Source organism: Rhinichthys klamathensis, unplaced genomic scaffold (genome assembly GCF_029890125.1).
Source record: "Rhinichthys klamathensis goyatoka isolate OS25496 unplaced genomic scaffold, OSU_Roscu_1.1 h1tg000169l_1, whole genome shotgun sequence".
NCBI classification, from domain to species: Eukaryota; Metazoa; Chordata; class Actinopteri; order Cypriniformes; family Leuciscidae; genus Rhinichthys; species Rhinichthys klamathensis.
In genome coordinates, this window is record NW_026606700.1 from 2,226,446 (window position 1) to 2,242,385 (window position 15,940).

General features: G+C 37.1%; 1 protein-coding gene across 1 annotated transcript; it reads left to right on the forward strand.

Annotated features, from left to right (window-relative positions):
* The first annotated feature begins 11,339 nt into the window (after positions 1–11,339).
* LOC130091660 (N-acetyllactosaminide beta-1,3-N-acetylglucosaminyltransferase 3-like) lies at positions 11,340–12,945 on the forward strand. The gene has a single exon (XM_056259674.1). It carries the CDS (start codon positions 11,441–11,443, stop codon positions 12,593–12,595), a length of 1,155 nt encoding a protein of 384 aa, XP_056115649.1. The 5' UTR covers positions 11,340–11,440; the 3' UTR covers positions 12,596–12,945.
* The last annotated feature ends 2,995 nt before the right edge of the window (positions 12,946–15,940 follow it).

The following is a 15,940-nucleotide window of genomic DNA, read 5'->3' on the forward strand; positions in this document are numbered from 1 at the left end:
CGGTAAAGCCAGAAAAGTTAACATTTGAAACAAAAAACAAAACAAAAAAATTGACAAAGTTGTTTTAGATCATGTGTGTATATATATATATATATTATATATCGATGCTATATTATGTCTGAATAATTTCAGTTTTGTTATCAGTCTGAACATTGTGGAATGTGCCCTGAATCACTGCAAAGTCATGGTGAAATCAAAGTAGGGAGAGAGAGAGATATTTTCTTCCGTATTGTGACGTGAATATGATTTTAACAGATTATCCAAAAAATAAAAAAATGTGGGGTGGGGATTTGGCTCTGCATCGTTGTGTATTGAATTTTAAGATGTGGCAGATGAAGGCAGATGAATGCAAGTTTGCAGGGGTGGGGTTTAATTGCACCAAATGATTGGAGAAATCTAGCATACGTCATCAGAGAGAAGTCTGTCATTTTCACAGTTTACATAGCCTACAGCCACTCCAAAATGAGTATGTGAGCAAACATGTTAAAGATTAGCAGACAGGCAATTTATTACGTAATGAGCTGTTCCTATACAAAGGCAGTTTTATTAAGTCTACTGAAGCATCTCCTATTTGATTTTCAATTTATACGGTTTCTGTCTCACTTTTGGGGCCCTTTAAGGGAGGGGTCTATTGCTTCTGTCTTAATGCACATCCTGTTACACATCCTCTTTGTGTATATTAACTTGCATTCCCTTTACTATACAATTTTTTCCCCCTAGTTCCACATGTTCTTGAATCAACAGGATTGTTGTTCCAGGACCAATATTACATGCTGAATTTACTGAAATCACTTTATTGGAGTTTGTTTTACTGTCCTTGAGCAAATATATGTATATTTTATTATAAGTGTTTTAAAGTATTTTACACGCAAGTACACGATGCACTGAACAATCATGTTTTAAAGGAAATGCCTTTTTGCAAGGGTTTGAGTATCTCCTTGCCTTTTCATCAGAAGACAATAAGGTGTGTGTGCAACCGTCCAGAAGTAAAGCCTGTTAAATTTCATCTCTCTCTCAAAGACGTGTGTGCAGACGAGCGTTTATCTTTCCCCTCTCTGAATGCCACATCCCCCTGTTTGTTTTCTTTTCCAAATGAAAAGCTAAAGGGATTTAGGTCTTACAGGGGCTCTGGTCTATCTTGGAATAACAACTTGTCTTGGAGTTGTTTATATTATATTGGCCTATATAATAATATTTAAATAATATATATATATATATTTGCAAAAACAGTCAGAAATGTGTGCTGCTTTGTTAGTCTCAGAAGAAGAAATCAAATAATTTGTAAAAAAAAAAAATATATATTTAATAATAAAACTGTATATTATATTAAACCGTTTGGCTAATAAATGTAATGTTGTTGTTTTTTGTTGTTGTTTTTTTTTACAAATGATTAGCCAGTGAGCTGGCTACCTTGAGGGTGTTGTTCATCATGCTGTGTAGGCAGCACACCAGGGGCCTGTACCATGAAGGTAGCTGAACAAACTCGGAGTTACAGGATTAGTTTTGAGTTGACAAAACCAAACCGATGCAATCAGGCTTTATTGGTACCATGACGCAGCTCATCAACTTTCTCTGTCAACTCAGGCTTTGATTACTCCACGAGCGCGTGCACATACCAAAGTGACGTTGGCACCGAACAACCAATCGCGTTCGATATGGATAGAGCGAGAGCGATAATAGGCTTGTTTGAGATGAGCAAAATCTGCGCAGAACCGATCACCGGTGATCAGCGCGAGATGCATGCCGGTTAGAAATGTGTCCGAGTGCGGTCCGCCTTGCTCTGATGTCATGCTGACGTGAGTCAAAAAAGTCTCGCGACCGCAAGGCACACGTGTCGGATTCTGCAGTCGCGCGCAGTTGCTCTCCACCGACTGCGCTGATCAAAAGCATGATGGGAAACGACTTGCTGACGGCACAGCTTAATGCTCATTGGTTTAAACAACCGTGATGTATTGTTCTCTTTTAAAATGTTTGATTTTAAAACTCTGATATCATGTTTTATGTGTATAGATTATGTGTGGATATCCCCAAACTCTCAGACAGTGCGATCTATTTGATGTGATTTTTTTTAGTTTTTATTAAAAATAAAAACACATATCTGTAAAGAAAAAAAATGATTCATAAACATATAGGCCTATTTAAAATGGAATTAAATAAGTACTTTGAGTGTCTTGTTCATTATATTTATTTTCATATTCAAGCAACAAAACTTAAAATACATCCAGTTTATTAGCAACACCGTGCACGAGTGTGAATCCCGTGAATCCCGCGATATCCGCCTTTGATCTCACAGGTGTCAGATCCACTGCGAGAAGAGCGATCTGTCCGGCTTGCCTGCGCTTTTTTCACTCCTCCTCTCACTGCAGCCGCCTACTCTCGACTACATTTCAGGCGAGGCAAGGCGCATCTCAAACAAGCCTATTTTCTTTCCGCGGAGGAGCAAGAGATAATAGGCTTGTTTGAGATGCGCCTTGCCTCGCCTGAAATGTAGTCGAGAGTAGGCGGCTGCAGTGAGAGGAGGAGTGAAAAAAGCGCAGGCAAGCCGGACAGATCGCTCTTCTCGCAGTGGATCTGACACCTGTGAGATCAAAGGCGGATATCGCGGGATTCACACTCGTGCACGGTGTTGCTAATAAACTGGATGTAGGCTATTTTAAGTTTTGTTGCTTGAATATGAAAATAAATATAATGAACAAGACACCCAAAGTACTTATTTAATTCCATTTTAAATAGGCCTATATGTTTATGAGTCATTTTTTTTCTTTACAGATATGTGTTTTTATTTTTATTTATTTTTTTAAAAATTACATCACATAGATCGCACTGTCAGAGAGTTTGGGGATATCCACACATAATCTATACACATAAAACATGATATCAGAGTTTTAAAATCAAACATTTTAAAAGAGAACAATACATCACGGTTGTTTAAACCAATGAGCATTAAGCTGTGCCGTCAGCAAGTCGTTTCCCATCATGCTTTTGATCAGCGCAGTCGGTGGAGAGCAACTGCGCGCGACTGCAGAATCCGACACGTGCGCCTTGCGGTCGCGAGAGTTTTTTGACACACGTCAGCATGACATCAGAGCAAGGCGCACCGCACTCGGACACATTTCTAACCGGCATGCATCTCGCGCTGATCACCGGTGATCGGTTCTGCGCAGATTTTGCTCATCTCAAACAAGCCTATTCATTCAGAATTACGATGAATTTAAATATGTATTACAAGCTCGAAACAATACGGTCTCTGCTGCCAAAGCAAGAGAAGACTGTTGGAGAAAGATTGCTGATTGTGTTAATGTGTAAGCTAAATAAATACGTTCTTTATTCATGTAAAATGATGTATAAATAGGCTATGAATGTATGTGTGTGTGAAATATAGCCTATATTTTTATAATATATATAAAAAATGTGCATGTATATACTAATAAAGATTAATATTCATTGATTTTTAGATGCAACTCCAAACAATCTTGGCAGCTGATAAAGACAAAATATAAAAATATAATTCAAAGTAGCCTAGTAAGTATTTACACACAACCTTGTATTATTTTTTTATTAACACTTGTTTGAGGCAAACCGAAAAAAGAGTGAAATTCAGAAAACCAGTGGAGGGCCACTCCTTCAGAAAACACTGAGTTGGCTCTGATAGGAATAAGGGACGGCTGATTATGGATGGGATTACAGGTGCTGTACAATCTGACCCTGGTGCCGGCTCATCTAAGCAAGTAACACTGGGTACGTGTGCGATGCATTACTATTTTAAGTTTTAAATATGGCTGACTGTATGTTCTGCAGTAGAGGGAAATGCAGTGTCCCTGTTGAAGCCAGCACACACACACAGTCTCCCCAACACAGAGGTCAGTATGCAGAAGACAGAACACCAGAAACATATTGGCCTACTTTTATTTATCAGGGAGGAGGAAATGATGAAGACACTCTGTCTGTGTTCTGGGACAGTTGCTGAGGTGAATGCACTGGGCTTTTTATTAAGGCAAACATTTGAATGTGTGGCATAAAACAGGGACTGGCCCAAGTGACACATCTCTTTTATTGTTTTTTTTTTTTGGATTTTTCACAACCTGTCCCAGAAACTGAAGCCTCTACCTCAACAGGCTTCAAAAGAAATGTGAACAATTAAGGATTTAAAACCCTTGACATATATAACAGGTGTTTGTCAAGGAACTTTTTGTGAGTTGATTAGCCTCCCAAAAACTTGTAATGATCATGTTTGTGGTGGAATTATGTTTCAGGTGGAAACAGACTCAGTCAGGGCCCTTTACAAAAGGAGCCTATAGAGCTAGACTGCACACTAAAGGAGCATATAGAGCTAGACTGCACACTAAAGGAGCATATAGAGCTAGACTGCACACTAAAGGAGCATATAGAGCTAGACTGCAAACTAAAGGAGCATATAGAGCTAGACTGCACACTAAAGGAGCATATAGAGCTAGACTGCACACTAAAGGAGCATATAGAGCTAGACTGCACACTAAAGGAGCCTAACTGTGAGCTGAGGAGGCTCCACATTTAAAAAATAAATGCAACAGCTAGATTAAACTGATCTCACTCAGCATGTGAACTTATTTAACCAAGTAACACTTTAGCATGAATATTTATTAATGCAACTTTCTATTGCTTTCTTTCCCCCCTGGCTCCTTTCTATGGTGGCTATATTGTGCAGAATGGCACATGCAGACACTATCTGTGATGCCCACTCTGGTGACTCTTAAGCGCCGAAGACAGTTGAAACGTGCCTTTAGGATGCCAAAGATCATCTCTAACTTTTACTATGGTTTTACTGACACATGAGGGTCATGATAGGGGGTTATTGTGTAGGTTTTGCTGTCCCAAATCAAATTAACAGTGTTTTATACTGTACCAAATTTAACTAGCTTTCCTCAAAGCGCTGACACAACATACTCACGGAAAGTAGATTGTTATCTGTTAATTTTACTATTAATTTAAAGATTTATCTCACAGAAAATAATAATTTCACATGTTCACATAATCTCTACCTGAACATTAAGGCTGTGAAAAGACTTTCTATTAACATAATCTGCCTCACGTTCTCCTAGAGAAGTGGAGATTGCAACATGTGTGCAGGCTATTGCTCCAATGACTCTATAGGGAATCATATCATAAGATTAAAATAATGCTTAACATGTACTGTATAGTACATTTGTGAAATTTGCTTTTTTTTTTTCAAAAAAACGTGATGTCACCCTATATCAATATATTTTACCGGCAATTTTATAAAAAGCCTCTCTTATGGACATGGTCACTAAATGTCTGGGGAACACTATTAAACTATTAATGTACTCCTGCAGAGCGAGGACCACCTTGCGAATGGTTCGACAAACCAAATCGTTCGTTTTCCCCTAGATTATGTGCATCACCGATCGTGCAAGTATGTAGGCTACCACTTGCAAAAAAACGCAACGCAATACCATTTAGGGTACAGTAAGTGCATGAATTCGATGTGTTAAATTATTTATGTGCGGCTCAAGAAGTTCGCAAAGATAAGATATTCCTTCCGCAGAAAATCTGTATCTTTCATACACTATCAGAAAAGGCAAGGGGATTTTGTCCGGCTAAAAACTCTTTCTCTACGATGTGCTCGTCTAACAATTTGCGCTGAGATGTCCACATGGATTTGAAAGAAAATGTAAAGCCATTGCAACAAACACTGGGAATTAGTTACGTCACCTATATGTTTCTTTGCTCACAGCTGATTGGTCAAACTTCAGTCTGAGATCTCGAATCCAGAACTTAACCTGCCCCGGAGCAGGTTAGCCGTGCAGCGTAAGGTACCATGGCAACGAACACAGATTAAAGCCGAGCTTCATAGTACCTAAAACCCAGGGTTGGCGGAAACTAAGCTGAAACATAGCTGGCTAGCCACCTAAACCGGCTTCATGGTATAGGCCCCAGGTTTTGAGACACTTTCTTTCTTAACTTAACCTTCACTTAACCTCCATTTGCCATTGCATGTTTAAAACAATAATATCTTAGTAAAAACCTAAAGTAATATTGCCAAATTATATATCATTTGAAAGCTTAAAATCTCTAGTTTTCATATTTGGTGGCTGTTATCTAAAATAAATTACAGAGGAGCAGTAATTTATCAATTTGCAACAAGAATATTTCATATTCATTAGGAGTATTTAGGCCTTTATTTTGAAATAACAATAAACACGAAAAATCATGAAAGATTGGTAGAAACCTCAGTTTGTTTTCATGCCATGAGTTCAAAAGATAACACCAATTCCATTTTTATGAGAAAAAAAGGTCTGAAAATGTTTTAAATATAAATAAAAATGTATGGATTCTCGATTTGTGATTGGCTACGAGCTGTAACGCTATAACGTAGTCTTTTTATGCATTTATTAGAGGTTGAATTCAAATCAAATACTGCCAAACCACCCATACTACTTCTGAATAGGATGTCTACTTCATAAATTGTATGAAAATTATGAAAATACATGGTTCAGATCACTCAAAACATATATGAAAATGGAGGCGCCCTTATATGGGCAGTAATGGAGTCTAGTGAAAAAGATGGGTACTGCGCCCAAATAAAATCTTACTGAAAGCTCATTTTTTTAGATATCAATCTAAAATTTGGAATACAACTTGTTCAGATTTTTGTCTTTAATTTTCTTGCAGATTTAGAGTAAAATATATTTTGTAATATATATATTTTATATAAAATATTAATAATTATATTTTTACATTACACAATTTCATAAACTCAAACTTATATAACTTTTTTTCTGTTCATTTTTATAATTTCTAGACTTCTACAATAATCTGGAAAATGTCTTCTTTAAAACAAGACCAGCCATAGGTCTATATTCCAAAGCATTCCTCAATTACAACCATTTAAGTTTGGATAGTGATTTTTATGTCTATGCAAGAAAAAGGGGGGTGACAGTTAACAGGTTAATGATTTGACTTTCCTCTAGAGACACCACGGCTGACGGCTTCAGTTCCTCGCTAGGAGAGAGTGTGAGCAGTGAATACACTACAGGGTGGGGATGGTTGTTGATTTGAGTAAAACAAACCTAAAAATAGGCTTACTTATTGAGACGGTATCCGAAGAAGTTAACGATCAGGTAAGATAAATATGGTTTCTATCTGCTTCGTTAAACTATTGAATTAAATGCGTTTAAATTATTTTGGTTTTCGGTTGCCATTAGAAAACAAACCTAATGCGACGACAATGCTACTAACAGTAGCATATTGTCTGTTTTATAGCTAAATCTAATTAGGGCTATTATTTTTATGGTATAGGCTATGATTCTCTTATGTAGGCTATAGGCTCTTATGTAGGCTTTTGAATGTCAAATTTAACGAAACAGTTTTGTAAATGAGAGGGGGAAAAATACGGTTGCCTTTATATTGACATTAATAGACCAAATAATAATAATAACGTTTTGATAGAATCCGGACACTGTGCAACAACTTTGGTTTTTTAAAACTTCCTCCTTTACGATTTTACTTCTCCAATCCATTGCTTCTCAAACTACTCGACATTAATGCTGTTTTAATGTGTTGTAGCCTACAGTTAAAACATGTGTCTACCCTAAAATGAAAATTCTAGAAGAAAGCTTTCTTTAATCATTATTGACAGTTAGCTGGGAGATAGGAGTTTCCTTTAAAAATGCATTTCAGTGCAAATGATTGATTAACTAAAGTAGCCTGTACATTATTCAAATGCCTCAAAATTAACATGTTATTTAAATGTAGCCTGTAGGCCTATAACTTACGCCAAAATAGTGTTAAACAGAAGGAGAATCTTCCAAATTTACACAGCTCTCTGGATTAATCCCACAAGGGGCAATTAGTTAAGAGCAGCATATACAACAGTAGGCTACATAACACAAATCACACACATTATTCACAACATACAAGCAGTCAATTATGTGCACATTTAAATACCCCAAAGAACCCTACACAGAGTTTAAAAGTTTGATCGCAGAAGGGATGAAAGATTTGGAGTGGCGGTTCGTCTTAGCCTACACACAGGAAGCGCATAACGACGCCCAGAGCCCAGAAGGCAACAGAGAAAATTCACCTGCATGTCCCGGAGAGGCTAATACTCGCTGCCTTCCGAACTATTTGTTGGTTACAGAAGACATTAAGGTCTCTCTGTTTCACATCGATGATTTTTGAACAGATTTTTACAATGTTTACAAGAACTTACACATTGTGGCTATGATGCATAATCATGATTTGAGAATGTAAATGCACATAAGATTTTATACAGTAGGCTAATTAAGAGTCATTGTTTAAAATGTATATAGATCTTGAGGAAATCTGCAAACCGAATTTGCCCTTTTCACCTGATCTAAGATCATGCACTTATCTTGTGACAGTCATGTCAAGATTTGACTGAAAAGCTTGTTATACATATGCTTAAAAATAGGGGTGGAACGGTACATGTATTCGTATTGAACCGAAACGGTACGGGCGTCACGGTTCGGTGCACGAATTTGCACGCAGAATACACGGTACAAATAAATAAAAAAAACCTCTTATAGCGATAAATTTCGCTCTATTCGCTTTTGGTGTGACTGTTAACGCAGCAATGAACAGGCTGCAATCAAGATTGCAATGCAGGAGTGTGTGTGTCTGTGTGCGCGCGAGAGAGAGAGAGAGAGGCGCGATGAACAGTGTGTGTGTGTGTGTGTGCGAGAGAGAGAGAGAGGCGCGATCGAACAGTGTGTGTGTGTGTGCGCGCGCGTGCGAGAGAGAGAGGCGCGGGCGCGAATCGCGCGATGAACAGTGTGTGTGTGTGAGAGAGAGAGAGAGGCACGGGCGATCGAACAGTGGAAACGTAAAAACATACTCCGTCATTTTTTTCATACAGGACATCATTAAAACTGCAAATTGTTTACTTATATTTGTGTACACTGGAAATAAAACACAACATTGTGCTTTTGTCACACTCTAAACTCTTGTCAAACTGTAACCTACAACTGTTAACAAGTTTTTATGGTAGTATTATTTTATACGGAAATCAATTATTTATAATTCAGATGAGAATAAAGTTAGTTAATTAAAATGAAGGAAAACAAATATCTTGATCTGAAATAGCAAATTAATTTTAAATTCATTCAGGTACAATTACCAAACATATCTCAAGGTCTTTTCGTCTTTTTAATAATTTAATTAATAAACTAATTATATAAAACTACTGTCAGTGCACTACAAATAAACAGGTTCTATGCCTTTATTAATAAAACTTATTTTAAAAAATACAAGGTTAAAGACATTTATAAAAATGCCTTCTGCATTTTTGCTTTGCTTTTCACTCCATTGTACCGAAATCGTACCGAACCGTGATGTCTGAACCGAGGTATGAACCGAACCGTGACTTCTGTGTACCGTTCCACCCCTACTTAAAAACTTAAAGCAACTTCTGTCTTCAACCCCTGCTGCAGTGACTCTAGACAAAGGCAGATGTATGTGGCTCCTGTCAAGATAGTTCAGTTGAAGGTTATTCTTTCTGTCTTTGACTGGTCAGGCTTTTGACAACTGTCTGTGTGTTTTTAAAAATAGCTACAAAACAACCACATTAGTCCTGTTAGGTGCAGAATTTGAGTGCTCCTTTCTTTAAGTTTTCTTTAAGACGCTCCCAAGTGGATCAATTACAAAACTCCTTTTTCCCATTGTAGTGTGGACTGTGAAAACACAGGTATTTGAAAACAATGATGTATATAATCATGTGATGCATATTGTACTGAAAGATACCTGTAAATACAGGTATGTGCCTGCTATGTGCTATTCACTTTCACAGTTGCCAAAAATACGTTACTTTGTACAATCTTCATTTTTAATTCCTGCGAAGATGATAGAAAATTTGCTCGCAATTGCTGTGGCAAAACATGAAGGCAATTTCATTTTAGACCATACATAGAGTAGCGACTGAGTGTGACTTAAACATACCAGCAAGTGGTGAGATTTTTGCTAATAAAGTGATCGTGCCCGAAGAAGAATAGCGTGAGAACTTCATTATGTCTGCTCTCCCAGTATCATTTCAGTGAGCTTTTAATGTTTTACACATGCGCAGTTTGATGATTTAAGTATCTTTAAGAAACTTTCATTATAGTGAATCCAAAACCAAGCATGAAGAGCAAATTAGTTATTGGCTGCTAGCTTTCACATACTGTAATTTATAACAGTGTTATGTTTTCCCAAAAACAAATTTAGGATTATTGATGATAAGCAATACTGAATGTTTGGCCTGTAATGTGCCCTGTAAACTTTTAATGTTGTAAACTGGAAATGCTGAGGTTCTCCTTTGTTCTATTGTTTCCTTGTGTAGTGCAGTGCATTTCTATTGTTGAGTTTCAACATTCATCAAACCAAAGGTCTGCATGCCAAGAATTTAAGGACATTGACGTGCATGAAGTGTGAATGTGTGTTCTGAAATTCTGAAAACCCTCATGTTGTTTCAAACCTGACTTGAACTCGAATTACAGTTAGAGTCAGTTGAGGTTCAATCAGTTGACAGAGAGTTTACTGAAAGCAAAGTTTTCAACACTTCCATATAAGCCTAGAAAAATGAGTAAGAGTATCCAGCCTCGATCTATAGCGTATAGAGAAACATATTTATAACCATATGGATAATCAGTTGATGCCATACAAGTTTCAAATATGTTAACAGTACAGCAAATTGCACCGACCATGGTATTCTGTTCTTTCTGCCAATTAGTTCTTTTAAAGTCATTATCTTTTAGACATTGAGGCGGATTTTTTTTGTCAGGACTTCACTGGAACAGAACATGAAAACTACATCCACGCAGGGCACAGAGCACTGATACAACTTCTACACATGATTCACTGTAATAGTTTAACACAATGACAAATTGTGCTACTAATACCAAAAAACAAACAAAAACAAAACACACACACATTAAATATGCATATGCGTTGTTGACATTAGACACAATTGTCTTTTACATATCTCATACAGCTGTCATGAGAAGAGCAGAATAAAATAAAAATACAGTTAAAAACGAAAAATCTCTTTCTACAAAATATAACTTGTAATTGTAATGATTTTCAATTCATGATATAATAAAAGTGGGACTGTTAATCCAACCCCCTTCAGTAGAACACAAAAGTAGATATTTTATATACACTATATTATTCCAAACAACAACCAAAAAAAAAAAACCTTTATAAAAATACACATCTACACATTATATAATCATAGTAATAATGATAATATATATATCCAACCCCCCAATAAAATATTTTCTGAGTAAATGACAGAATTTTAATTTGTAGCTGAACTATACCTTTCATTAATTAAGTTTCATGGACAGCCTTGAATTAATATTTTTTAATTAGGTCTGAAAAATCCTTGTTGAGAGAACTTTTGTGTTTATACTGTGAATTGTGTCTCTTTTCCTAAACAGGTGCGAAGATGAGAAAGAAAAACACAGAGACAATAGCATTAATTCTCACAGGAGCTGTGTGTCTCTTCATTATTATGAACAAAAACGACACTGAAGACGACGTGATATCAAATAGCAAAGACACATATGAGATGTTCCATCATCAAATCCATTTGCCCAGATCCAAAATTTTCCAGCCGTTGTCTTCACGTTGTCAGCAGAATATGTCGGCTTATGAGGTGACTGGATTTTCTACTCTGCCGGGTCATATCCAAGATTTCCTGCTTTACCGACACTGTAGGAATTTTCCCATGCTGCTCGACCAGCCTAATAAGTGTGGCGGACCCCTGAACTCTGCAGATGTCTTCCTTCTGCTGGTCATCAAGAGTTCTCCAGAAAACTACGAGCGGCGAGAAGTCCTGCGGAAAACATGGGCTGAGGAACGACTGCACAAAGGTGTGTGGATCCGTAGAGTCTTCATAATCGGAACAACTAAAACTGGCTTCGAGAAGCGCAGGTTGAATAAGCTATTGAAGCTGGAGAACAATGAGAACAAGGACATTTTACAGTGGGACTTCAATGATTCATTCTTTAACCTCACACTGAAGCAGATCCTTTTCTTAGAGTGGATGGAAAGATGGTGCCCACAGGCTAGATTTCTCTTAAACGGGGACGATGACATCTTTGCCAATACATTTAATATGATTGAGTATCTTCAAGGTCAAGAGGACAATGATGGAAGTAAACATCTCTTTACCGGGCACCTCATCCAGAACGTAGGTCCTATTAGACACTCTTCAAGTAAATACTTTGTCCCAGTGCAGGTTCAGGAGTCTGAGAGCTATCCTCCTTACTGTGGTGGAGGAGGCTTTCTTCTCTCGGGCTTCACGGCCAGAACAATCTACAACATGTCTCACTCTATAATTATACTGCCCATTGATGATGTTTACATGGGAATGTGTTTGGAAAAGGCTGGCCTTAAACCTACATCCCACTTTGGTGTAAGAACCGCTGGTCTGCATGTCCCAGCTGAGAACGTTGACAAATTTCACCCTTGCTATTACAGAGAAATCATTTTAGTCCACAGATTTCTGCCACACATGATTTTTGTGATGTGGGATGAAATACAAAACCCACATTTGCAATGTGGAAAGACAAATTCCTCTCTTCAGGGAAGCCCATAAACAAAAGAACAGGGTGTGTGATTCATTTAAAAAGGGAAACATAATAGCTTGCTGGAATTGATGTGATCAAGTTTCTTTTATAATCAATGAATTAACTTTTTTTCTACACCATGTTTTACAATTGTCACTTATCAAGAACATTATTTGGTGTATTTTATTGCACTTTAACGGAAATGAAAAGGGTGGTTGATTTCTTTCTCAGCAGAAGACGTTGTAGTCTTTATGGTTTTATTCTTTCTTTTAAATAATTAGAGAGTGCTTATGGAGATATAAATCTATATCTTTCCCTTTTTTAAATCTAATTTTATCAGGATAGTTAATTAAGTGTAGTATGAAGTGGCATTCACTTACACACAGTCTATGCAGATTGCTGCAAAAGCAAATTAAGGTTTTTACACCTCTGAATGTTTTAAGAATTACGGTGCTGTACTGTAACAAAGTACAGCAGGATAGAATCTTTCCATCATTTCAGTTCTTTTGAATCAAAGCGGTTCGCAAATTCAGATGGTTCATCTGAATTATTCATTTCGTGAATCACGAATCTGAATTGCAAGATTCACTGGACTACGTGCAAGTCATTTTAAAGAGAAGCGTCTGTTCAAGTATGCTTTAATGTGTGTTTTCAAATTATAAATACGACATAAATTATTTTGATAGGCTACGTTTTGACATGTGATAAAGTTTGTTAGTGACAACTCTCCTGTTCTCTTCTAGAAATGTTTGTATTAATAAAAGGCAAATACCATCTTCAAAGGTCAAATAGTTATAAAATGCTGTATCATTTGCATTTTTTCACGGTGTTGTGTAGATGTATCTTTATTCTCTTAGTTTGCTTTGTTGTTTTATGCACCAAAGATCCACTGAAGTATGACTCACTCACTCACTCACTGAATCATTCAGAGCAGTTCCCTTGAGTTTACTCTTACATAGACTTCAGCAGCACCTCACCATTGTCATAACCAGCTGTACTGTTATTTATAAAATAGGATTGTTTAGTACTGACAGTATAATTGATATCATAATCATCAGTCATTTATAAATTCAGTACATGTTATTCAAGGAAACACAATAACATAATTAGGCCAGATCAAAGCAAAACAAATAGCCTATCTGCAGTCACAGGGTCAAGCCCTTTCAATGGTTCCATGAGTTGAAAAATTTGCTAAAAATACTTTGGTTACTTTTTAAAGTTAAAAATTCTTAATTCTTTAAATTCTTAAAAATATATATATGTTTTGACAGAGTACAGGTAAAATGGTTCATGTCAAAATGGTTTAAACACAAATTTAAACACAAACTTCTGTATTCTGTAGCTAAGCATAATGTGTCACAGAGATGACAAGACTTCTGTTTTGATATGAAAAGTGATATTCACGGTGAACATTTTTAGACAGGATTTGTTACTTTCAAATGACAGAAAGCAACAGTTTCAATAAAGAGCCAAATAAAGCCATGAATGTACTTGGCATATCATGAACAATTTGGACATTTCACCATAGGGGATTCAAACCCCACACTTTCTGGTCAAGTGTTCACTGCTTATCACCACACGCCACTCCAGGGACATGCATGCACCCAGCTGAAGAACTCAAAATAAAGATTTTGGGTAATTTGTTACAGATTTATTAATTGTTAGTTAATAAAAATCCAGCTGTTCCTTTATTGTTCATGTTAGTTCACAGTGCATTATGTAATGTTAATAAATGCAAACATTTGATTTTAATAATATATTAGTAAATGTTGAAATTAACATTCACTGAAGATTAATAATTTATAACAGGGCTGCCTAGGCGGGGATCGACCCCGGGTCTGCAGCGCTCAAGTGCAAGGTGTCTTCCACTGAGCTAACTCCCCAAAAGTTGAACCCAAAAGCAGAAAAGCAATGAGCCAGAAAGCCTGTGTTCCTTTCCAAAAGTATAATCTTAAAAAAAAAAAAAAAAAAAAATACAAAGTACAAATAAACAAGGAAAGCCAAGCTTCCATAATACAGTGAAACAAAATAGACACGAGGGTCAAAAGGTATAATAAAGAACAAACTTACCTTGAGCACTGAGGCACAGCATATAGGCTCAAGACTGAACACAAAGGGAGGGAACAAACAGACTAATAAAGGGCTAGACACAGGTGACGGGTATTGCGAACGATTGCGAACCGGACATCTGCCATGTTGACGTTATCATGTGACCTATGACGCATTATCACAAGCGAAATAACTTAAAAGTTTTGAAGACACGTTTAATTAATCTATCTGTAAATATCTTGACATTTAGGGTTGATTTAAGTTATTGTATTTAATTCTACTAATGTGACCCACCGTTTTATCCTTAACGATATTATTTATTTTTATAGAGGGTTTTCACGACGCGTCATCAAACCGGAAGTCGGCCATTTTGGAGGCACTGAACGTAAACAATGCCATTGAACTGAACGGACTTGCAAATTTGGCTGATTATTGCTGCTGAAAAATGGTCGAGTTTTGGTCTGTACTAATCGGTCGCATCGGGAAAAAACATTTCGAGTTCTATCTACTGCCAAAAGTTAAAGAGAAGAGTGTAAAAAACTGATGAAAGAAGGCGTTTGTGGTTGAGAGGCACAGCATCAGCTCATCAACCACATGACATGTGTTAATGAAGCGTTGACTATGGCTGAAATGTTGACGTATTTAACTATGGCTAAATTCACACTGTCAGTCCAAATCCGATTATCTTTGTATCCGATTGGAATCTGATCTAAAATGATGTCCACACTGTGTATCGCAACTGTTCAGATCCGATGTGTGTATCCATGCAGCTCTTGGGCAATATGGCACTGACATTGTGTTGCTGGAGGGGTTTGCATTTGCAATAGAGATGTCGTCTTATTTAAATTTTACAACATGGAAATGTGTAGCCGCCGCGCTGGACTACTGTGTCTTGAGCTGCAGAACTGTATGAGGATATTTTGTACTACAGCTTTTTTTCCGCGCTGGTTTCAAAATATGTTTCAGAAATAATAATGTTCTGCTCGTCCGGCACTTTGCAACAACACAGAATTGTTTCGACAGCGACTTTCAGCGTGTTTCCTCTAACAACGTCTGACGTTTACATTTAACGTGAGATTCACATACCACGCGAAATCCGATCGTTCAGACTGAAGCCGATGCCCTGATATGTGATTTGAATAGGATTTCAAACCACATATGGATGTAGCTTGAAACGGATTTCATGTGCTTTTTTGGACTGACAATCTGAACGTAGCCTGTGTCGGGATAAGAAATAGAAGGAAGAACTGCAGTACGGGCTAGAGAAGCTAGCTCGTTCGGACCTTTACCACATATTAACTTTAGTTTGTCAAAATGTTTCGCTC